Here is a 24,719-nt window from a genome sequence, read left to right as displayed (position 1 = left end):
AATTATTCTACTTTAAATAACAGCAAGAATAGATTAACATTAAGAGATTAATAATTTAGAAGTCAAAAAACAAAAATCAGCGTTATATTTACAAAATTTTCACAGGACTAGTTTCGATGGTTTTACCGAACCACCATCCTCAGCTGCAAAACCGCAAATGAAAATGATTCATTTTTGCAAATGAAACCGCAAATGAAAATTTTATAAATATAACGCTGATTTTTGTTGTTTGACTTCTGAATTAGTATTTATTCGGCATGTTATTGTGTCTTAATTAAGAGATTAATTATTTAAAACTGTATTGCAACTATAAGGTTAGCTCCTACGATCCACATTACAGATCAGAAAAACTACTTCATGCAATATCCCCTTACTATTTTTAAAGAAACAAATGGTTACCCAATGAAATCTGGAGAGAATTTGGTTAAATTCATGAAAGCATATGTAAAAGTAGGAAAATGAAAGTGGAAATATTACTTGATTATCATGCTATATCATCCGGTTCTACAATGTAAGAATTACTGAGTATACAACTAAAGCTTCCTACATCTAAATATTTATTTTTTAAATATTTTTGCAAGATGCTCTATTTTATATATATATATATACTTATGTTTAGAAAAGTTTAGAAAATAATTATACTTACAAGTTTTACTTTCACCTGGTAAAAGTTTTAAGTCACAGAATAATATTTTTGGTTTTGTTGATAGCACAACATGGCCACTTTCACCTAAAATATTAGAGTAAATCTGTTAATTACAATTCAGTTATACATAGCATTTTTAAAAATTAATTTATTATTAAAATTATGCATTTAAATGAAATTAATAGAAGATAGTTCAATAAAGATAATAATAAAATTTTAATTAGTTATTAATATATATTATTTATCCATAATCTACTACATATATAAGTTATATAAACAGTATTACTAAAAACATAAAATTTTTAATCACTTTAAATATAAATTCACATTTTTGGCTTTCATTTCAAAATATGTTAATCAGCTTACAATCAATAGATAATGCTTGTAACATTAAGTTTACTAATATGATAATACAGTTAGTTAAAATATTATAAACAAAAGTTGCAAAAGTTATGTGATAACAGATGAAGTATTTAATTTTCAAGAAACCAAATATTTTATTTTAATGAAGAAGTTTTCCTCATCAAGGGATATGTAAAACATAGCTTTCTTAAAGTAACATTAAAATAGCTCAAAACTATATTTCAAAGATTAAAGCTCATAATTTATGTTACAAGATAAAAATATATTTGAAAAATTATTTTAAGCAGATTAAAAGCATGTTAAAAGGTTTTTGGAAAAAGCAATACACATAACATCAGTGTCATAATAATTCAAACTAATATCAAGTTCAATGTAACTGAATTTAATCAAGTCCAGGTTTATTGCTAACATAATTAAAATATTTTTCTCTAAAAATATGAAATGATATATCATTATATAGTTAAGTAGAATTCTAATATTTCACAACTCCTTAATCTGTCAACACTTGTAATCCATGCTCTCTTTTTTTTTTTTTTTTTTTTTTTTTTTAAGCAAACAAGCAAAATTTTGGTTTTCTTAAAAAGTTCAACATGGTAAATTCCCCAGTAATTTTTCTTATATAAATATGTAAATACATTTTTAATTAAAATACACACTATATTTATTATATATTTTGATTGAAGAAACAAATTTCTAAAATTACTAAGTTATTCGGCATTTTATGTGTATACGTCAGTTTGTAGTAAACACAGAATCGAGATGTAAGAAAAAAGGCATTCGTGTTTACCTCGACATGGTATAAAAGAAGTGTCTTGAGAAGCTGTAGCTAATTCTTCTTGTGAAGCAGTGGCAGGAAATTTCACTAATGCATCATCAACAGTACATTGGCAATGAATCTGAGCACTAGCCCAGGCAAGAACTTCTTCTAAATCACTAAACAAAAATATATTACAATATTTTTTCCCCTAAAAGAAAATAAATAAGCTTTCCATTTCTTTTCAGAAAATTTCACTTTTTCCCACACATAATAAAATTTGAAATAAATAAAGTCCTCCAAATTTAAAAATGAGAGTAAAATATTGAAAAAAAGGATATAAAGGAAAAAAACACAGAGATTTTTCTTTCTAAGAAAGCATTTAAAAAAATTTAAAACAATAAACTTCATGAAAATACTGTACTTCATTATTATCAATAGGGAAAAATAAGCTAAATTTTGAAATATGTTCAAGAAATATTAGTCAGTTAAGAGAAACATTTAATTCAAGCTATAGTAAGTAACAGCAAGAGTATTATTGGATTTTACCTAGTATTCAAAGACAGAATTCTGATAATTATAAGAAATGCAAAAAGTTGCAGTGGTTCAATAAAAGAAAGAAAAGGACATCATAATGCCGATTTGAAAATAAAGAACAAAAAATGATAAGCTTCAGGAAAATTCAAATGTTACATAAAATCAACACAAGGTACTATGACTAATCATTATAATGATTTTTCAACTCAAAGGATCCTCAGAAAATGTCTACAGCTGGTAAAATTACAATTAAATCTACTTTAATTACAAGGCTACTAGTCATAACATTCTTTTTTTGTAGAAAATGAAGAGTTGTTATAATAACAGTCACTTGTATAAGAAATCCTTAAGATGAACTCAGAATAGAAGTCAGTTCTAAAAGCAGTGAAAAAAATCAATATAATATGATGTAATAGAAACTACACCTCTATTATTGTAGTCCATGTAATTTACGACAGTTCAAAGATTTATAGAAGATGAAAAACTTTTGAGGCATATCTTTCAAATTAAAAATATAATTACAAACAACTTGTAGCCATAAATATGAGTTAGCTCATTATTTAACATGATTCTTTACATGCCCCAAAATAAAAATGTTAAAATGAGTTATCATTATAATCAAAATTGATTTAATATACCCTCATGAGTTCTCCGAAAATAAGGATTTTAATAAGGAAGTTAATCCAGTCATTAAATACAATAACAACTTATTGTTTACTTTATCTCAAATAAGTACTTATAATGAAAAGAAAAGAACAGATTTAAGAAAGCATTCTTAATTCTAAATCAATTCAAAATAACCGAAAAAAAATCTATTTACTTTGCATCTTGTAAATATTCATTTTCAAAGAAAATAATCAAATCATTAATGTGCAATATTTACCTCTTTTTACAAAATGTTTCTCACCTCAATTAAAGATGAGTAATCTTCTCTGTTTTCTTTTCTTACAGTATAATGTTTTAAAATATTGATAGCATTTACAATATTTTTTATGTTAGGCGTTGGTCTTAGATGGTTAATTGCATACCAAATTTGATGATACAAAAAATTAATATTAAATACACACTGAATTTTCTTGAGATAAAATCAGCAAGAGATTTGAATACTGCACTATTAATACAATAATGCAAAATTTACTTTCCTAAATGTTTGCTTTAATAGATAAGAAATCAAGGCTTCTCTTTAGAAGCACTGAAAGCATCATTACGCTTATACTTGGAGGTAATAGTAATATAACTGAAAAATGATTGAATACAATAGCTATGATGAATTTCACTAACAAGACTTAAAAGCAAAACTGAGAAAAATTAAATAAGAAAAGTCAGTGTACTTAAGGGTAGAGAAGGAGTCAGATGAGTGACTGGCAGCCATGGTCCTCTGCTGATATATTTTATGGGGAATAAATTATCCCATCATGGGGAATATATCAGTTAAGAAAGGTGTAATTCCTGGAATGGCACATAACCTAGGAATACACCATGAGGTTCTGAAGATGACCATTATTTATTATCATCTCCTTCCATTTAGTTATATCCATTATGAAAGCACATGCATATGCATATAGTCATGATTGCTAAGAAAATACAGTGCTTAGCTTGTTTCAATGGCTGTGTTTCACATTTAACCACAAGCTGTTTATGAATTATTGGAATAAATTTTAGTCAGTATTTTAAACAGTATTTTCAGTCAGTATTTAAAGTTATTTAGAATTTTATTGTAGAAAAAATATGTTATTTAGATTTCTATTGTAGTAAAAATTATTTAAAAGCTATATATGTGTATATATTTATATATATAAATACTGGACACAAAATGTTTTTTATTACAATAATTCATGGTTTTAATTGAACTGCCTTGGAGATGGTATATAGAAAGTTTTCTAATTATATATATAGTCTTACTTTCCTTTTGTTTATTAGATTTAGGACTAGGTTTTGAACTTTTTTTCTTTTACTTTGCATTCATTCATTTGTATGTGTGTGTATATTATATACATACATATTAATACTTTTAATTACTTTACATTATAAGGGATTTCTCCCGCCTTCTTGGTGTGGAGATCTGCACGCTGGAAGCATATTCCAGAGGTCTGCAGTTCGATTCCTGGCAAAGGCGTTGCTAATTTTTCATCTCTCCAGCTTCCAAATTAGTTTTTCAAATTAGTTCCAAATTAGTTTCCTAATGTCTCTACAGTGGCACTCGAACTAAAAAAAGGGTGTTGAATGATGATTCTCCTCACCCAAGATTTGATGACTGGGCCCCCTAAAAACCCCAGTTGCCCTTTAAAAGGGGGAGTATATAAGGTATTTCTCACGCCTTCTCGACATGCCTTCATGATGTGGTGATCTGCACGCTGAAGGCGCGGATTCCAGAGGCCTGTGGTTCGATTCCCAGTGAAGGCATTGCTAATTTTTCATCTCTCTGTCTTCCAAATTACCCTCCTCTAATGTATCTACAATATATATATATATATGCAGTATTATTGCTTGTTTATGCATATATATTAAATTAATTGTCTAAATATTGAACAAATTGCTTTTTTGTATGAAACAGTGAATAGGGAGCCAGAAAAAAAATATATATATACAGTCAAAAGTCATTAATCCGGACTCGTCAGGACTTCGCCGATTCCGGATTATCGATTTTTCCGGATTATAGATCATCAGTTTAAATCTGGTAAGATGGCATGCAGAAATTACAAAATTAAAAATATGAAACCGTAATTTATGAAATAAAGAACAATTATGATCTAAAGGGTATCAAAATTTACAAAAAGAAAAAGCTTAATATTTATTTGTTTACTTTATTAAACATTTCTTTCAATGTAAGTTGTTTAAGTTGCTTCGTTTCATGTGATAATACTTTCTCTTTAATTCTATTAAACATACATATTTTCTTGTTTAGTTACAAAGTTCCGCTGCTCAAGTCCTATAATTGCTGTGTCGAGAATACCGACTAATTTGTCAATTAAAATTTTTTCGTTTTCAATAACCTCTGTCACTTTCTTCACTATCGGAAACGAATTATAATGACGAGGAACTTGTTTTAAATTGTATCAAAGACGGAGTACATCGAGATGAAATACTACATTTGGTAAGGAATTATAAGCCGCATAAAATAAAAACATCTGCCCTGAAGATAAGGATAGTGCTGACAGATCAACTTCCAATTCATTGCGCGCCGCGGAGTTTCCCCCGCCGAGCAGCGTGAAATTGATAAACAGATTTCGGATTTCGAAACATACTTTCGCTTTAGATCCTTACATATTAACAAATATATATCGGAAATTCTATTTGATATAATCGAAAGTTTAAGCTTACTTTTATAAAATTGCTCTAACAGTCTGCAAAAAATAATAAGCCGGATCCAATTCGAAGATTAAGGAACAACGCAATCTGCAACATTAACTGAATTAGATAATTTTAGCTTAGCTTACACCGTCCGTTATACATTAAATGCGCATGCGTAAACGTTTTGTGAGCATGCGCACAAGCATATTCGCAGCCGTAAAGGTCTTACGCGTGCACATAAACGCCTATGCGCATGCGTCAACGCGACGCACGCACAGAAAGTTTGTAGCTTTGAGGTCCGGATTATAGATCATTTCGGATTATGGGTGTCCGAATTAAAGACTTTTGACTGTATATATATATATATATATATATATATATATATATATATATTTTTTTTTTTTTTCCCTAGCTAAGCCCACTATAGAGAGAAAAAAATGCTCTTTTAGTTTCAATTATCAGAGTTTACGCATATCTAAAAATGATTCAGTGCAAATCAACTTACTTATTAGAGTGACTCTGTTTCTGAGAATATTTAAAAGGGCTTCGAAATGTGACATGGCATTCAACCACTTCGCCAGCAAGAAAAACAGATCCATGTGGTAATCTTGCATGAACTTCTATCATCTGATAAAGAGAGAAATGAATTACTTCAAGCAGTTATATAGCTTTAAAATGCCTTTTTATATTTAAAAAACCACATTATATGACTGTGAAAACTATATATAAAATAAAAAAATATAATTTTTGACATCTCAGAAAATTAATTAAATAATATTGTTTTTTCAAACAATATATCTTTGTTAAAATTAGTTTATAAAAAGCTAAATACAATAATAAAAATGAGAGGGATAAGAACAAATTTGATTTATTGCCTATATACAATTGAACCTTGATTTACCAAACATGAAATTAACAATTTTCTAATTTTAATGAATTTTTTGCATTTCCCTGTAAGAGTAGAGTAAGAAATATTGATTTAGCATACATTTTATCCCAATTTAACAAACCGCACAAAAAAATTAATTCCCCCTTTTCTTATTTTATTTATTTTGAGCTCATTAAAAAATTTTTGCAAAAAAGCTTCCTTACTTCAGAAACTTTGTAATAGAGGATATAGGGATTTTTTAAATTTTCTAATAGTTACTTTTAATTTTGGAACTCTTTCCAATAAATTCTTATTTTTCACCTACAACTCCCTGCCAGAATGAGATTTCAGTATCACGTTTAATGTAAATGAAGTAGAACCAGTATTTAATGGGAAGTACAGTCACTTCTGCAGAAGAGCTCAGAAGTTCTCAGTAGAGCACGTTCTGCCTTCAGGCCACGTCATTACTTTAAACCTATCCTACTACGTCTGGCCATAGTCTTATGTGCCTGTTAGTATTTGCTGGTGAGGTTTAATTACAGGCCAACTCGGTTAGTTATTTTTGCACAGCTTCAGCTACAGTTTAGCTATTTAGAATTAGTTTAATTCTTTATTTTTTATCTTAAGTTAAAGCCCAAGTGGAGGCTTTTCTGTAGGCCAGAGAGGGGATGTCTAAAGTACCTTTTGAGTGAATAAAAGAGTGTTTTAACCCTTCTTTGAACTTATATTTTACAGCTGTAAGAAAACCAGCGAATAGTTGCTAGACACTTCACTAAAGTTCTAATAACCAAGGACATGTAAATTAACTGAAACTTTATACTGGTGCCCAATAAGAAATTTACGGACCATGTCTCTGGAATCCGGAAAGTTCACGTTTCGGGTTCATTGGTGAGATAATGTGAACTGCAATGAATCCAGCGGATACATTTGTAGGAAAAGGTTCCATAATGAATTTCCAGGAGCAATTGGAACTCCACACTACATCCTGTTCTGGAACTACAGAAAGTCACTATCACCACAGCGAACTTAAAGGAACAAGCACTCAGCTGGTACAAGAGGATTGGAAAGTTCCTGCTCGGTGATCCAGGTTCCTAAACAGATGGCTGGGAGACATTCAAAAACACCTTTCCAGTTGTGAAAGACAGCACCAAGCTGGAATCGGACCTCTTCAGTGTATATCAAAGGAAGGAGGAAGAATTAATGGATTTCGGTCTACGTAAAACCCAAATATTCAACTTATTGTATGGACAGAAGCCAGATGTTGAATTAATTGAAGTTATTCTAACGTGTCTGCTTCCTCCTATCTATTCCTATATGGAAGTCAGGAACCCAAATATGCTTTAACGCCTGTTTCAACTTGCTGTGAAGTTTGAAAGCCGGCGAGACTCTGAGAGAGCACGTACAGCAAGTTTTGGCCACAACCAGTACTTGAGATTTTCACCCTAACAAAAACCACAGAATAGACAGTATCCTTATAGGCAGCTGATACGATAAAAAAAAAAAAAGTGGTAGTAGAAATAAGAGTCACAAAAAAAGCATTTGGCGATTGCCAAAAGAAACAACAAAAAAAAAAAAAAAAAAGAAGGGGCTGAAAAGAAAAGTAATTTAAACTAATTAGAGTGTCCTAGAAGAGGGTCACCCCCCCTGAAGCAAAATCTCTTAGTAGTTAAAACTGAATACGGTCATTGTGCAAGATTTGGCTTTACCTGAAATTCAGATATTACTGAATAATATTCTGACAACTGCATTATTGGATAAAAGGGTGCAGTGCAGTTTCTTGTCACAAAAATTTTTCAAGAAACACTTCAGGACGCACAGAATTTTTAAACTTTTGGGGTAGAAAATAATCATGACTCAAAGGAAAAAATGCGAATGTCTCGGGAAAGTGGGCTTACACGTTCAAATTAAGAATGAGCATAAAAAATTATTTTTCTTATAGTAAAAGATTTATTATCGTCAGTAATTCTGGGAGATGACTTTTTGCACATGGCAGGCATGAAATTTTAAGAATTCTACTCTACAGTTGCATGAAGGAGTGGGTGCAACACTGAAAATCCAATTAGATCACCAGCTGGAAGAGGAGAAGAAAAAGACTGAAGGTGTGGAAAGGAAGTTTTATAAATTATTTGATTCTAAGCATGGCTTTTGCCAGCTTATTACATATGCTACTGACAAAGGAAGTGCCGCCTTTCTGAAAAATGGTACTACTTTTATATGTGCCCTCAGGTCGCCAAATGAGGCAATATGTGTTCTGCACTGGTTTTTGGCACGATTGGGTATTCTGCGATGGTTTTGGGGAAGATGTTGTTTCAATGGCAACCCTTTTGATGTTGAAACTTACTCTTTCACTGTAATGGTTTTATTTTCACGTTGGTTCCTGTCGTGCACATTTTGAAATGGAATGTTGCAATGAAAGACGTGGTGGGAAAATTTCAGTCTTGTATTTTAGACTGTGTGCAAAGTAAATTTAGTATTAAAAGGTACCATGTTGGAATTGTTAACAGGTCTTTTGTTCACGTGTGTGTTTATGTGGATCAAAGTGTATTTTTGGAATTTCTGTGGGAGTCAGGACTTCTGAAGTGGGTTTGGCGTGTCCGAAATGTGGAGCTGATATGAGAAGCCCGGTACAAATATTTTTCCGGATGGCTGGAAATCCTACAAGGAAACAAAGGTTTTGAATATTTATTTATGAAAGAAAGTATCAATTTTATGGATAGTGAGTCTGGTTGTCATATAAATATGATAGTGATTACATGGCGGCATGTTAAAGGCAGCATGAAATTGGTATTTCTGCTGTTCAAAGAAGCATTCCTTCATGGTAAGTGCATTTTATTTTATTCTTATTTTGTAGAATGTTTTGTTCATTGTTTTTTAGTATGAATTTCTGTCATTATTGTTTTTTTTTTTTTTTTTTTAATTTATTTTAGTTGAATTTTATTATATTTTATTTAGTTGAATTTATTTAGTTGAAATTTATTAGTTGAATTTAGTTAATTGAAATTTATTTTAATTTATTTTGTTGATTAGTGCGTAATGCCTAGATTGTGCAATTCGTAGATGATTTTTAGAGTTGAAACAAAATGTTGCGTACACGGTATTCTTGAAATTTACTGTTGTTGTATTAATTTATTAAAGCGAGGTGTGCGTAGTTCGTACATTCCTTCACTGCCTAGATTGTGCAATTCATAGATGACACAATGCTGTGTAAATGGTATTCTTTGAAATTTATGGTTGTTATGTTAATTTATTTAAGCAACGTGTGTGTAGTTCGTAGATTCCTTGCTGCATAGACTGTACAGTTCTGTGATTTTTTTTTTTAAGTCAAAGAATATCACTGAGTACATGGATTCTTGTCAAATATTTTTGGTTAGAAACTTTACATTTTTGCTATCTAAATTTTTTGTTTTTGTTTCGGATTTTTTGCTTAAATTGTGTGTTCAAAACGTGGTTTTTGCACATGCAAAAATCCCACTTTTGCAGACATTTTAGGCTTAAAGTTTCAAATGTAGACAAAAAATTTAGTTAGTAATATGGTAGCATGGTGTTTCTTGCCAAAAATGTTTGGCGAGAAATTTGTCGCCAACTGAGGGAGTATATGAGAGTAGTTCCTGAAAAATAAACCTTATAAATATGATCAAGTTAAAAAAAAACATTATTGAACAGCACATAAAAGACATGCTTGACCAAAAAATTATTATCTCAACAAGTAGCCCTTATACAAGTCTAGTAGTCTTATGCCAAAAAAAGAATTACTTTCCACCTTCAGATCTAAAATCATGGCAATTTGCCATTCACCACCGAAAATTAAATAGTACAGCAAAATATGCAGTGTATCCCCTGCCAATTATAAATGAAATTATTCAAGAATTTAAAACTACAAATTACACAACCACACTTGATTTGACATCAGGCTCTTTCTAGATTGCAGTAAAGCTCAAAGATGTAGGAAAACAAAACTTTTATTACAAAATCAGGCATTTTTGATAATGTCGTTTGTTTTATGTGGAGCTCCGGCAACATTTCAGAGAATGATGGACATAGTTTTAAGACCCATCCTAAATAAAACTACTTTTATATATCTCATAATATGTAATCATTACAAGTAAAACTATTGATGAACATGTCAAACATTTATAAGTATTTTCCTTACTAAATGAAGCTGACCTCAAAGTAAATGCCTCAAAACGCAAATTTGTATCTAAAGAACTTATACCTTGGATATAAAATTTAAAATAATAAAAGGCACAGAGACTGAAAATTCTAAATTTATAACAATAAAAAATTATCCACCTCACAACACTGCAAAGAAACTATCATCACCTTTGGGTATTTTGCAAAGACAGTAGAACCTTCGCTGGTTCTAAAAAGAAAACTGATTCATGTGATCGGCATGAGCAAATACAGCATTTGAGCAGCTGAAGCAGGTATATGAATGCTCCTGTGTTAAAATTCCTGAAAGGGGACTAAAATTTAGAAATTCCTGCTAATGCTTCGAACTATGCAGTTGGCCTAATGCTTTCGCAAAATGGGCAGCCAATTGTTTATTTTAGTAAAACGTTGAATCCAACTCAGTGAAACTACACAGCAATTGAATGGGAAACTCTCATCATACTCTTTGCTGTAAAAAAATTTCGAGTGTACTTCAAAAGCACCCCAACGACAGACCATGCTGCCGTTGATCATTTATATTCTGGAAAAAATCTTTCCCCATGGCTTATAAGATGGACAAGAATAAAATCTTATTATTAAATACACACCAGGGAAGGAGAATGTCATGGCTTGACATATTTGCAATCCATCATCAATGTGACTGACCAGAAAATGTGATTCGTTAGACCAGGCGACTTGCTTCCATTCTTCTATGATGGCCCAAGTTTCTTCGTCCACTGCAGATGCTGTTGGTGATGATGTACCATAAGCACAGGGACATGATTTGGAAGCCAGCTCCGTAGGCCCATATGCAGCAGTGTATGTTGCACTGTGTGTTGAGACACACCATCTGGGTCGCCACTCTGGTCATTCTGGCAAGTTGTAGCCCTTCGGTCATGGCGAACAATGCTGACAGTTTTTGCACTCTTCTGGAATCAATGTGCCGTGGCTGACAAATCGCTGACCATCAATTTGTAATTTTACCAACCATACACTACTTTCAATAAGTACTTGCAGTAGCTGCATATGAGCAGCCCACCATATGCAGGGTTTCTGAAATCGATGTTCCTAGGCATCAAGCCATAATGATTTGACCTTTATTGAAATTTGATAAATCAGCTACTTTTTCCATTACATCACTAAACATTCTATGTGCCAAAAGAACAGTTCTTAGGCACTTTATATGTTCCAGCATCAGCCTCGTACACAAAGGTTTTGTCTCCAAGCGAGTTCAATGCTGGTAATGGGTGGTCATAATGTAATAGCTTTTCAGTATATGTATACAGTCAAAAGTCGTTAATCCGGACTCGTCGGGACTTCGGCGATTCCGGATTATCGATTTTTCCGGATTACAGATCATCAGTTTAAATCTCGTAAGATGGCATGCAGAAATTCTAAAATTAAAAATATGAAACCGTAATTTATGAAATAAAGAACAATTATGATCTAAAGGGTATCAAAATTTACAAAAAAAGAAGCTTAATATTTATTTGTTTACTTTATTAAACATTTCTTTCAACGCGCGAGAATTTCTTTCAACGTGCCGAGAATACCGACTAACTTGTCAATCGAAATTTTTTCGTTTTCACTAAACTCTCTGTCACCTTCTTCATATCTTTATCCATTTTTTGCAGCAATTCCACTTTTTGTTTGATGGACATCAAAACATACTTTCATTTTGTAGATCCTTTGGGAGCTCCAGCATTGGATATTCTATTTGACATAATCGAAAGTTCAAGTTTACTTTTATAACATTGCTCTTACAGTCTGCAAAAAATAATAAGCCGCATCCAATTCGAAGATTAAGGAACAACGCAATCATCAACATTAACTGAAATAGATAATTTTAGCTTATACTGTCCATTATATATTCAACGCGCAAGCAAAAACGTATTCTGCGCTTGCGCACACGCAAATGCGCAGTCGTAAAGGTCTTACGCGCACACGTAAATGCCTATGCGCATGTGTCAACGCGGCGCATGCGTAGAAAGTTTTTTTAAAAAAATCCAAATGAATTGAAATAATTTATAATATTCTGTTTCTAAAAATACAGAATATGATTATTAGTTATTAAAAATGAAAAAATCATATTAAAAATGATAAATCATATGCACACTATTTTTCTTGCATGGGAAGTTAAATGGATAGGGTTACTGAATGTCAGTGACACTGCAATTTAAATATGCCTAGAAAGGCACAAATCAGCAGTTTCTAGAATAATTAACATTTAGAGCCGATAGATAGATCAATCAGTTAACATGTAAGTATTTGTATTCTAAAATATATGGAAATAAATGTACTGAACATGAATGAGGAATCATTGAAACCAAATGTTTAACAAAATAATATGCCTATTTAAGGATCTCAATCTAAAGCTTAATTTCAATGTGTATAAAATTAATTATTTAAACCATGTACAAAATAAATAATTTATTATGCTGTGTATAAAATAAAGATACTGTCTCAAAGACCTAGGATCAGTGATCAGAATACTGCAGGACCAGTAGCAGAAAATATAGAGAAGCCAGTTAAAAATCCAGTGCTATAAAAATTATAGGTTGCAGTTGTAAAAATCTCAAAAAGCAATTAATTGAGAAAGGTCACTACTTTAATTAACTACAAATTTATTAAGCTGTGTGTTATTTTAATTTGAAAACATTTCAATACGAATCCCATCAGAACAAATCCTTCACTTAACTTTGACATCTAAATATAACTAATCTGTTCTTAAAAATGGATTTAAGGGAACAAAACGCAAATTTGTAGCTAAAGAACTTATACCTTGGATATAAAATTTAAAATAATAAAAGGCACAGAGACTGAAAATTCTAAATTTATAACAATAAAAAATTATCCACCTCACAACACTGCAAAGAAACTATCATCACCTTTGGGTATTTTGCAAAGACAGTAGAACCTTCGCTGGTTTTAAAAAGAAAACTGATTCATGTGATCGGCATGAGCACATACAGCATTTGAGCAGCTGAAGCAGGTATATGAATGCTCCTGTGTTAAAATTCCTGAAAGGGGACTAAAATTTAGAAATTCCTGCTAATGCTTCGAACTATGCAGTTGGCCTAATGCTTTCGCAAAATGGGCAGCCAATTGTTTATTTTAGTAAAACGTTGAATCCAACTCAGTGAAACTACACAGCAATTGAATGGGAAACTCTCATCATACTCTTTGCTGTAAAAAAATTTCGAGTGTACTTCAAAAGCACCCCAATGACAGACCATGCTGCCGTTGATCGTTTATATTCTGGAAAAAATCTTTCCCCATGGCTTATAAGATGGACAAGAATAAAATCTTATTATTAAATACACACCAGGGAAGGAGAATGTCATGGCTTGACATATTTGCAATCCATCATCAATATGACTGACCAGAAAATGTGATTCGTTGGACCAGGCGACTTGCTTCCATTCTTCTATGATGGCCCAAGTTTCTTTGTCCACTGCAGATGCTGTTGGTGATGATGTACCATAAGCACAGGGACACGATTTGGAAGCCAGCTCCGTAGGCCCATATGCAGCAGTGTATGTTGCACTGTGTGTTGAGACACACCATCTGGGTCGTCACTCTGGTCATTCTGGCAAGTTGTAGCCCTTCGGTCATGGCGAACAATGCCATGACCGAAGGTTATGAAAATGGTTATGAAGAGAAGTTAATTGTAAAATCAAATAAGTCCCTCATGTTAAATTTTGATTTGGAAATGTGGGACTTACGTATTTTCCCTTTAACCATGAAAACTGATTCTTTTTTTAACAAATGCCGTGCCAAATATAAGTATTCTGCTGGAAGGTTGATGCTCTTTATCAGCTAGACAGTAACAGATCACTCTCTATTTAATTAGATAATCCACAGCACCAACACAGTACACAAAAAACTGAAATAAATACAAGCTCAAACTTTGAGATTATTTGAAAAACAAATTCATTAAAATTAGTGCCAATCATTCTGGTGGCCAAAAATCCTTCATGGCATTTAAAACAGCAACAAAATTATCACCGTCTTTGTGAACTTGACATCTATATACATAGGGTGTTCATACACTTTTTAGATGACTTTGCTTTACTATCAGAAAAATTGCCTGCTTAGAAAAAACTTTTTAGCTACAACTACATTTTTCAAAATACAAATTATTGTCTGCTAATGGACAATTTTAGTTTCATACAAAATGTCACTTTTAAAGAAGCATTGGATGGAAGGTTATGTTTGTGCTCTTTCCAAAGAAAGTTATTTTTATTTATTTATTAAAAAGTGCTGTGAAATCTATCATTTTTCAGTATCTAGAGCGAAGGTAGATAATACTGTCAATAAGAAAGGGAAAAACATCAAAGTTTGGGTTTGAGAAGAAAAATTGTTCAAAATGCATATCCAAGGAAAACAAGGACTGTTTCAAATGCTGCAAAGCTAAGAACTCTAATGTTAAAAGAATTGCGAAGTCAAAAAGGACACTTGAATAATCATTAAAATGCTCATTGTCAACGGTAAATAAAGTGATTAATGCTGATTTGAAGCTTAAAAATGCGAAAAAAAATAATATGCAACCTCTTTGTTCATGACATATCGCTGAAAGCAGAACATGCTGCAGAATTCTCTATAAGAAACAAATATTCGGACAAAAATGGAAAAGTTTGTCACAATAGATGAATCTTGGGTATATTTAAATGACCACAATAAATAGAGATCCATTCATTATCATCAAAGAGAGGAAAAAAAATCTTAGAACATGGTTCAAATAATCTAAAGGAAATTTCTCAAAAGGATTTATGATTGTTAGTCACAAAATTAAATAATGTTTTAAAATGTAAGAAGTGTGAGAAAGTTTGAAAGTGCGTGAAAAAAGTTTTCAAAGGATAAAAAATTACTGATTAAAACTTTTTAGACCAGAAAGGATATTAATTTTGTTTTTGCATTTTGCGTTGGTTCACTATAAATATTGGTTCACTTTTCAAATTGTTGCCCCCAAATATTACAGCCCTGTGTTATAATTGAAGGAATTAAACAATGAAAAATCTGCATAAATGCATGTATGTTTCTCGCATTGTGATAAAACCATGGTACCTAGAGTCATCAAATTTTGAATAACATACGTCTAGATCCGAGCATGGGCATCTGTATGCCTGGATTTGGAATTTGTTTTATTATTGATTTCATATTTTGTAATACTTATGCGAATTTTTGGTTAACAAACTCAATGATTTCAAAGTGAGTGATGGCAATACTATACGGGGAGGGGGGGGAATTATCTCTAGTGCAGGAGACTGCATATTGGAAATTGTGCTTCCAGATGCCCATATTCACAGGAGGATAACGTTACTCAAAATTTGATGGCTCTAGGTACCATTGTTTAACTAAAATGTGAGAAACATACATACATTTATGCATTCTTCATTATTTAATTTCTTTAAATATAATACAGGGTGATAGTATTTGGTGGCAACAATATGAATAGTGAAACAATGCTTGTAGTGAATCAAGGCAAAATGCCAAAATGAAATTAATAGTCCTTCAGGCAAATTGCCTCTTTGGACTAAAAATAGAAATTGTAAATCTTGCCTAAGTTTAGAATTTATCTAATTGATCTGGCTTTGATGAAGCAGAAGTGTGTGATTTGCGCCATCTAGTAGAATTTTTGCATAAACATAACATGGACTGAGGTATGAGGTACTGACATATGGGAGTCAAGGCCAATATCAACGTCATAAAAGATAATAAATAAATCACTGGACAAGCTGCAGCAACACAGAAAAACACTGTATAGAGCAGGGATGGCCAAGCTGTGGCTCGCGAGCCACATGCAGCTTTTTGAAGGATTATTTGTGGCTCTTGATAAATGTGCCCGACTTCCCTGTTCATTTTTGTGTTATTATATTTAAAAAATTATTATTGTTCTGTATGTGTTTCAAAATGTCTTTTAAATCACTGTCAACAAATGTGAAAGACTAAGTAAAACATTGTAAAAAATTTTATTTCCATCCAAGTTAAGAACGATATGACTCATTGTAAACTGCGCAAATGACATAAACAGTGGAGTAACAGTTCAGTTCATCGGATTTTCTTCCTCTTTGACTGCCTCGTGAATTATGAGAAACATATGGGAGTCAAGGCCTTGTCCGCCCGATTGCTTCTCGACGAATGACGATATACGATCTACATGATCGACCAACTCCAGACCGATTTTGAATTTTTAAACTTTCATTGCAACAGACAGTTGACATTGTGATCTGGAGGAAACAAGTTGTATCTCTTGCTACGGATGTAATTTGTAATCTGGAATTTTTGGTAAGTTAACTATAATTTGTTTCGCATTATGTGTTATTTGTAATTGTACGTTCAAAAATTATGCAGCTAGCAATTTATGTCGACATTATGAAACCAATCATACTCAGTTTTCTAATCGGTATCCACCAGGTTCCAAGTTACGATCAGATAAACTTGCTTCTTTAAAATCAAATTTAAATACACAACAGTCAATTTTGATGACCTTTAGCAATCAAGCTAATAATGTGGATGAAGCCAGTTTTGTTATTGCCTGGAATATTGCTCATGCAAGACGCCTGTGTGGAAAGGGAGTGTTTATTAAAAAAACTTCAAAGATGTACTTAAAGTTTTAGATCCAAATAACGTAGCATTGCACAAAATTGTTTCTCAAATTCTCATCTCAAGACACACAACCGAATGACACATATCTGCAATCAACACATCTCTTGAATATAATTTTAAAAATGATTTGTAGAACTATATTGCATTCAGCTTAGCCCTTGACGAATCGAAGATATCGCAGATCTTCCGCAATTGGCAGTTTTCATAAATTTTGTTTCACCTGACTCCGTTGTTAAAGAAGAATTATTAGATTTAGTAACACTTCAAGAGCCAATTCACGATGTCGATATTAAAAATGCATTAGATTAGATAACAAAAACTTTTGATGTGCCAATTAATAAACTTGTAAGCATTGCAACTGATAGAGTTCTGGCAATGCTGGGTAAAAAAAAATCGGGCTTAACAATTCACACCACATTCCACAATTCATACCGATTCACTGCATAATTCACTGAGAATATCTTCATTATAGCTTCACAAGCCAAAATAACGAGTCAAAGAATTGCACAAAATCGGTATCCATGTACCGCCAAAAATTGCCAGGGGGTACCCTAAACTATACTTTTACCGAGGACTATAGTAGATAGTGAATCATCTTAGAAGACATGATATCTCATCTATTGCAGCAAGAGTGCTAAAAAGTTACCAGACTGCACCAAGAGGGTTGAAATAATACATAAGTATTCGGAAATGTAACCCATAACATTATGTAATATTAAGATTTGATACTTACACTATACTTAATGGATACATATCATTAATGGCATATTTACTGTTATGTAAAAAAATTCATTTGGCATGGTATGGATGCTGAATAACACACAGATTAAATAGCACTGCAGGCCAACTCTGATGCTTTGAGATTTTTGAGGTAAATCATAATTCCAGAAAAAGTGCACTAAAGTTCTCTGCACTTCTTTTATGTAATTAATCCACAATTTCAGCTGAAAATGTTTCGGATTTCAAAAGTTTTACTTTGATAATACAGTCAAAAGTCGTTAATCCGGACTCGTCGGGACTTCGGCGATTCCGGATTATCGATTTTTCCGGATTATAGATCATCAGTTTAAATCAGGAAGATGGCATGCAAAAATTACAGAATTAAAAATATGAAACCGTAATTTATGAAATAAAGAACAATTATGATCTAAAGGGTATCAAAATTTACAAAAAGAAAAAGCTCAATATTTATTTGTTTACTTTATTAAACATTTCCTTCAATGTAAGTTGCTTCGTTTCATGTGATAATACTTTCTCTTTAATTCTATTAAACAGACATAATTTCTTGTTTAGTTACAAAGTTCCGCTGTTCAAGTCCTATAATTGCTGTGTTGAGAATATTGACTAACTTGTCAATCGAAATGTTTTCGTTTTCAATAACCTCTGGGTCACTTTCTTCACTATCGGAAGCGAATTATAATGACGAGGAACTTGATTTAAATCATATCAAAGACAGAATGAAATACTACACTTAGTATGGAATTATAAACCAAATAAAATAAAAACATCTGCCCTGAAGATAAGGATAGTGCTGACAAATCAACTTCCAATCCCCCGCGTGAAATTGATAAACAGATTTCGGATCTCAAAACATGCTTTCGCTTTGTAGATACAAATTACATATTAGTAAATATATATGGGAAATTCTATTTGACATAATCTTTCTAATCTATCATAATCTAATAATGACGTTTTGCCCCCACCCTCTGCCGCAGAGCAGCGTGAAATTGATAAACAGATTTCGGATTTCAAAACATACTTTCGCTTTGTAGTAAATATATATCGGAAATTCTATTTGACATAATCGAAAGTTCAAGCTTACTTTTATAAAATTGCTCTAACAGTCTGCAAAAAATAATAAGCCGGATCCAATTCGAAGATTAAGGAACAACGCAATCGGCAACATTAACTGAATTAGATAACTTTAGCTTAGCGTATAACTCCGTTACAATTTAAACGCGCATGCGCACAAACATATTCGCAGCCGTAAGGGTCTTACGCGCTCTCGTAAACGCCTGTGCGCATGCGTGAACGCGACGCATGCGCAGAAAGTTTGTAGCTTTGAGGTCCGGATTATAGATCATTCCGGATTATGGGTGTCCGAATTAACGACTTTTGACTGTAAGTAAACATTAAAAATCAATTCTTTTCTCCCTGATAGATTTTGCTTGGGGTCTAAAATTATATTGGACATTGCAATAAGAAGGTGTTAGCTCTTTGTTTTCATATCAACATATCTCCATTAAAACATCCTTCGATACTCTCATACTGTTATCATTAACATTATCTCCAAATAGGAATATTTTATTCTTTTCATGGTGTGCTTGAAATAGAATCATTTTTATTTCTATCATCCCTTAAAATTGTACACTATACTGTATATTTCAAGCTTAAATTCAGCCAGAGTCAGAGAACTATTTTTTAGTTTTAGAGCAAAATTGTAATTCTAGCGTAAGACCCAAATAAGATGAGGTCCAGTTATTTTATTAGTTAAATGTTTATCATTAGTTTAATCTTTTCTTAAATTTTTATCTCTTTGAATTATTACTTTAACTACTAATTATTTTATTGGTTAATCTTTGAATTATGGTAACTTGGCGATTTTTTGTCGAAAATTTGGCGACCAACCCTGCTACAGCAACCTGCTAGTTTATTTTTGAATGCCATTTTGTTTTCACGAAGCAAAGGCTTTTTTTTTTTTTTTTTTAAACTCAACATTTTTTTTCCAACAATCTGCTAGCTGAATTACGCTTATGCTAGAACTTTTATAGAACAAAAGTGCTTAATCATGACCAAGATTAGGTGCGAAATTGGGAGAAAGTGCAGAATCGCCCACTGCTTGCCGCGTTTTTAAGAACTGCACATGTACAGAAGAACTGCACATGTACACAGAACTCATCCATGTACACGTTGACCTATTTTCACTTAAAAAAAACATACCAGAATTGCACAAAAATGGCATTGCGCACACTCTTGACTTTATTCATGTACACTGCTAAAGTCCTAGCTAGTAATCTTTATCGCCTTACCAAAATGTCGCCAAACTACCTGTTAACATATTCCAAAGATTAGCCATTTTATTATCTATCTATATATTTGCATGTGTGTGTTTACTTTTTCCATTATACTTCCGTAGGTCTCGGATACTTTTAATGTTATAAATTAAGCTCTGGACCAGGGGGTTCTCAACCGGTGGTACACAAGAGAAAAAAAGGTGGTGCACAAAGAAGCAAAGTATTTTTAACTATTAAATTCAAAAATTAATATCCTGATCGAGTTTTTTTCTCTAACACTCGTTAATTTATGCGATTTGAACTTTGTTTAAGAGTGGTGATACTAAAGGTTTTCAATTTTTGTTTAGATGGTACGCATTAGTCAAAAGGTTGAGAACTGCTGCTCTGGACTAATGGCAGACTGGAAATTTCTACCTCCCCTTATATATATAATAAATTTTAGCCGATATGAAATTCGATATTTCCTTGTTAAAGCGGCCATCACGTAAGATTTCGGTGGTAGAGTAGTACACTGCTAACTTTAAGAGTAGACTTTAAGGTATCCCTTGTATTAATGCGAAGTATTCTTTGATTTATCGCCAAGTTGTTGTTTCATTTATGGTAGCCTGAGTAGTTGAATGTTATGGAAACCCTATTGTGACATAATTGGGTGCATGATTCTGGGAAATTTTGAATCATGGGATATTTTGTAAGCGTTTTTGTGGTGTGTGTTAAGATGGTCACTATGTGAAGCGTTCGATCAGAAAGAGTACCTGGTTTGAAAAAAGTCATTTGAGTATGATTGATATTTTGATTTTTGCGTGGCTCTGGGTGTACAAAGCGAATTCGAAAATCATGGTAAGTGAATATTCGCTTTTGATAGTGCTTAACCCCTTTGCGTCAACTGTCACGTCTACGTGCCAGCAACAAACACACTCACCTACCGGCCGACACGCAGGTGTGACAGAGCATTTTCCCGTTTACTACCTACTGTCACGTATTTGTGCCAGCGTCCTGGAAAGTTTTTCAAACTATAATTTCTGCCACAAGATGGCACTGTATGTCCATATGGTTTCAGATACATGTACATTAGACCTTCTACTCGAAATGAGAGAAGCATGACTCACATACACAAATTTTTGATTATATAAACAAACGGGGAACTAAATGTTTCCGAATGGCGTGATTTATGACGTCTCTTTAAATCGCACTTTATTCGCATGTGGTAGTTGTTTATTGTAAGTAGAAGTTTTATATGCGCTAAAGCGTTGAGTATTTCAGTTTACAGTTCAGTTTTTATAAAATAATTATATCTTGTTAGACGTGAATTCTTTATGTTTTTACCGTTGCAATGTCGAAGCGTCGAAAATGTTTAACAGAGCATGAAATAGCAGAAATGATGCAAAATATTTCAGATATTGATTCTGAAAGATTAACTGAAAGACATTTTCCAAAACTTTGTTCAGAAGAGACTGATAAGAAAATGAGACGACGATGCTTCGTTTGTTCACATTCCCGGAAAAATCCTCCAAAACGGCAAATGAGTTACTACGAGTGCAAGGAATGTAATGTAGGACTGTGTGTAGATCCCTGTTTTCAAATTTTTCATACGAAAAGAGAATTTTAAGTAATATATTTAGTTTTCAGATGTATAATGTTAAAAGTCATAAAATGGTGAGTAATTAAAATAAAATGTATAAAATATGCATTTAAACAAGAAATAAGGTAATTAAAGTATATATATAAAAATATCTATAAAGCATAAGCCATTTAAATACTCTTTAGAGCATTATTAAACAATGTGTTGATACTTCGGAAATTTCATGGATTCAGGCTTAGTAGCAAAAATCCCCAAGGCCCTGGAGAGACGCTCGCGGAAGACACTGCCGGCCTCCGCAATAAGCACGCGTTTTCGCTACCCGGCTCGAAGGGGTTAAATGTATAAAATGTTTTTCCTTTTTTATGTTATTTTATTCTTTGGTTTAAAATGTATTTTATTGAGATTATGTATTTTTTGTTTGCCTACATTGTAGACTTTGGTGCTCCTTTGACTTTTTGGCTGATCTTTACAATATGGTAACTGGTAGTTTGGCGACATTTTGGAGGCGATAAAGGTTACTACCTGGGACTTTGGTAATAATGTGAGCAGTACTCAGTTCCAATTACGCATTATTTTGTGTGAGGGAAATGAGAGATCATGTGATATGTAATGTGATATTAATGGACGAATTACGGTTCTTTAATCGGAAAAGGGGGGAAATCGGGAAAAAGTCTGGAAATTTTGTATTTGCCTTTATTCTGTGTTGTGTGAAACAGTGTTTGTTAATTTTTGGATCCCATGGCCCTAACTAAAGTGAATTCGAAATGGGTATTTAGTGGGATTGAAAGGGGTAATAAGTGTTTCTTTAAGGTTGTGAAAGATAGAAGTAAAGATGTTTTATTAAGTTATTTATTTTACCTGGTACCTTGGTGTAAACTATAAGTATGATTTTAAAGATCCTGAAACAGAAATAAGAAAAGTTTATCGGACACTTAATCAAGATTCAGAAGAAGAATAGGTAATTTAGTATTTTTAATTATTTGAGGATATTATTTTTATGCATTGTTCTAAATGTAAGGTGGAAGTAAAGTAATTTGCGTAAACGTGCATGGAAATAATTTAAATATTTGACACTAAGTATTTGTAACCATTTGTAATGAAGTAAAGGTATGAATTAGTTAGTGACGTTTGTAATATAATAGATAATGTAGAGGTAAAAGTTTTTGGATATTTTATTTATTTTATACGGGGAAATGTTCATATTTGGAAAGGGTATATACTTTTTCGCGATCAGGTAATTTCATATATGTTCTTTTTACCGCGTTTAAAGATTCAGAAAATTGTTATGCATTTTCGTGAAATTTTTCTAATTTATGAGAAAAAAGCAGTGTACATGGATATAGTGAAGAGTGTGCGCAATGCCATTTTTGTGCAATTCTGGGATGTTTTTTTAAGTAAAAATAAGTCGACATGTACATGGTTTAGTGATATTTTAATTAAATGATAGTTATTTTGTGAATTTTATGTTTGTAAGAATTTGGTATACGTTTAAGATGAAATAAACGTGCATGGAAATAATTATATTTGACACTAAGTATTTGTAATGCTTGCGGTATGAATTCGTTGGTGACGTGTATAATATAATAGATGATTTAGAGGTAAAAGCTTTTGGATATTTTATTTATTTTATATGTGGAAATGTTCATATTTGGAAAGGGTATAAACTTTTTCGCGATCAGGTAATTTCATATATGTTCTTTTTACCGGGTTTAAAGATTCAGAAAATTGTCATGTATTTTCGTGAAATTTTTCTAATTTATGAGAAAAAAGCAGTGTACATGGATATAGTGAAGAGTGTGCGCAATGCCATTTTTGTGTAATTCTGGGATGTTTTTTTAAGTAAAAATAAGTCGGCGTGTACATGGTTTATGTGTATGTGCTATTTTGAAAAACGCGTAAGGAGTATGGTATTGTGCACTTTTTCCCAATTTTGCAGTGAATATTTGTCATGATTAAGCAGTTTTGTTAGATAAAATTTCTAGCATAAGTGTAATTCGGCTAGTAGATTGTTGGAAGAAGTGTTCAGTAGATAAAAAGAAAAGAAACATGTCTTTACTTCGTGAAGACAAAATGGCGGCGGGAAAAAAAAAAAAATAGAGGGTTGCTGTAGGAGAGTTGGTCGGCAAATTTTCGCCAAAAAAATGCCAAGTTACCATAATGTAAATATCAACCGACTTTTTAAATGAAAATATATCGATGTGTAACATGGAAAAAGTAAAGGGAGTGCGCAATGCGAGTTTGTGCAATTCTGGGATTTTTTTTAAAATGAAAACAGGCCGACGTGTACATGGATAAATTTGAAAGAGTGTGCAATGCCATTTTTGTGCAATTCGTGGATTTTTTTTTAAGTGAAAATAGGTCGACGTGTACATGGATAAAGTCAAAGGAGTGTGCAATGCTATTTTTGTACAATTTGGGCTTTTTTTTTTTAAGTGAAAATAAGTCGATGTGCACATGGATACCGAGTTTGTGCAATTGCTTGTCTTGTTATTTTGGCTTCGTGTAGCGGCGATTTTTGTCCCAAAAATCGACGCTTCGCAAGCCAAAATAACGAGTCAAAGCATTGAACAAAATCGGTATCCATGTACCGCCAAAAAGTACCCTAAACTCTAGGTTTACCGATTTCGGTGATATTTAAAATAAAATTTGTATGTTATACATTGGAGATTTGGAAGCTTCGCGATTAAACTTTACGGCTGCCTAGACAAAAAGAAAAAAAAAAGGGGGGGGGAATTTGAAATTCGTTTATACACATAAGATGCTGCCAAAAACAAATTTATTGTGTTTAAATCAAACAGTATGAAGAAATAAAAAAAACTCATCCAGTACGGAAGAAAAATAGGAAATTCTTGAATATTTGAGTGATATTTAAATCTCGAAAATCCCATAATTTTCTCCCAAATTAAAAA

At 32.3% G+C, this 24,719-nt stretch overlaps 1 protein-coding gene across 2 annotated transcripts in view; it reads right to left on the bottom strand.

The window, feature by feature from the left end:
- The window catches only part of LOC118192800 (RAB6A-GEF complex partner protein 2), a 42,653-nt gene that overhangs the window by 17,620 nt on the left and 314 nt on the right, over nucleotides 1–24,719 (bottom strand). For both annotated transcript variants that reach the window (XM_035363811.2, XM_035363812.2), the window contains exons 2-4: nucleotides 6,097–6,218; nucleotides 1,797–1,942; nucleotides 647–730 (exon numbers count right to left, since the gene is read on the bottom strand). In XM_035363811.2, the coding sequence (XP_035219702.1) occupies nucleotides 647–730; nucleotides 1,797–1,942; nucleotides 6,097–6,218 (352 nt within the window). The remainder of the gene's footprint in view (nucleotides 1–646; nucleotides 731–1,796; nucleotides 1,943–6,096; nucleotides 6,219–24,719) is intronic.

The sequence above is a fragment of the Stegodyphus dumicola genome, chromosome 6 (genome assembly GCF_044657685.1).
Source record: "Stegodyphus dumicola isolate Sdum_Otavi_A_Nest chromosome 6, ASM4465768v1".
NCBI classification, from domain to species: domain Eukaryota; kingdom Metazoa; phylum Arthropoda; class Arachnida; order Araneae; family Eresidae; genus Stegodyphus; species Stegodyphus dumicola.
The sequence above is the reverse complement of the archived record's forward strand: the minus strand, read 5'-3'. Positions and strand labels throughout refer to the sequence as shown.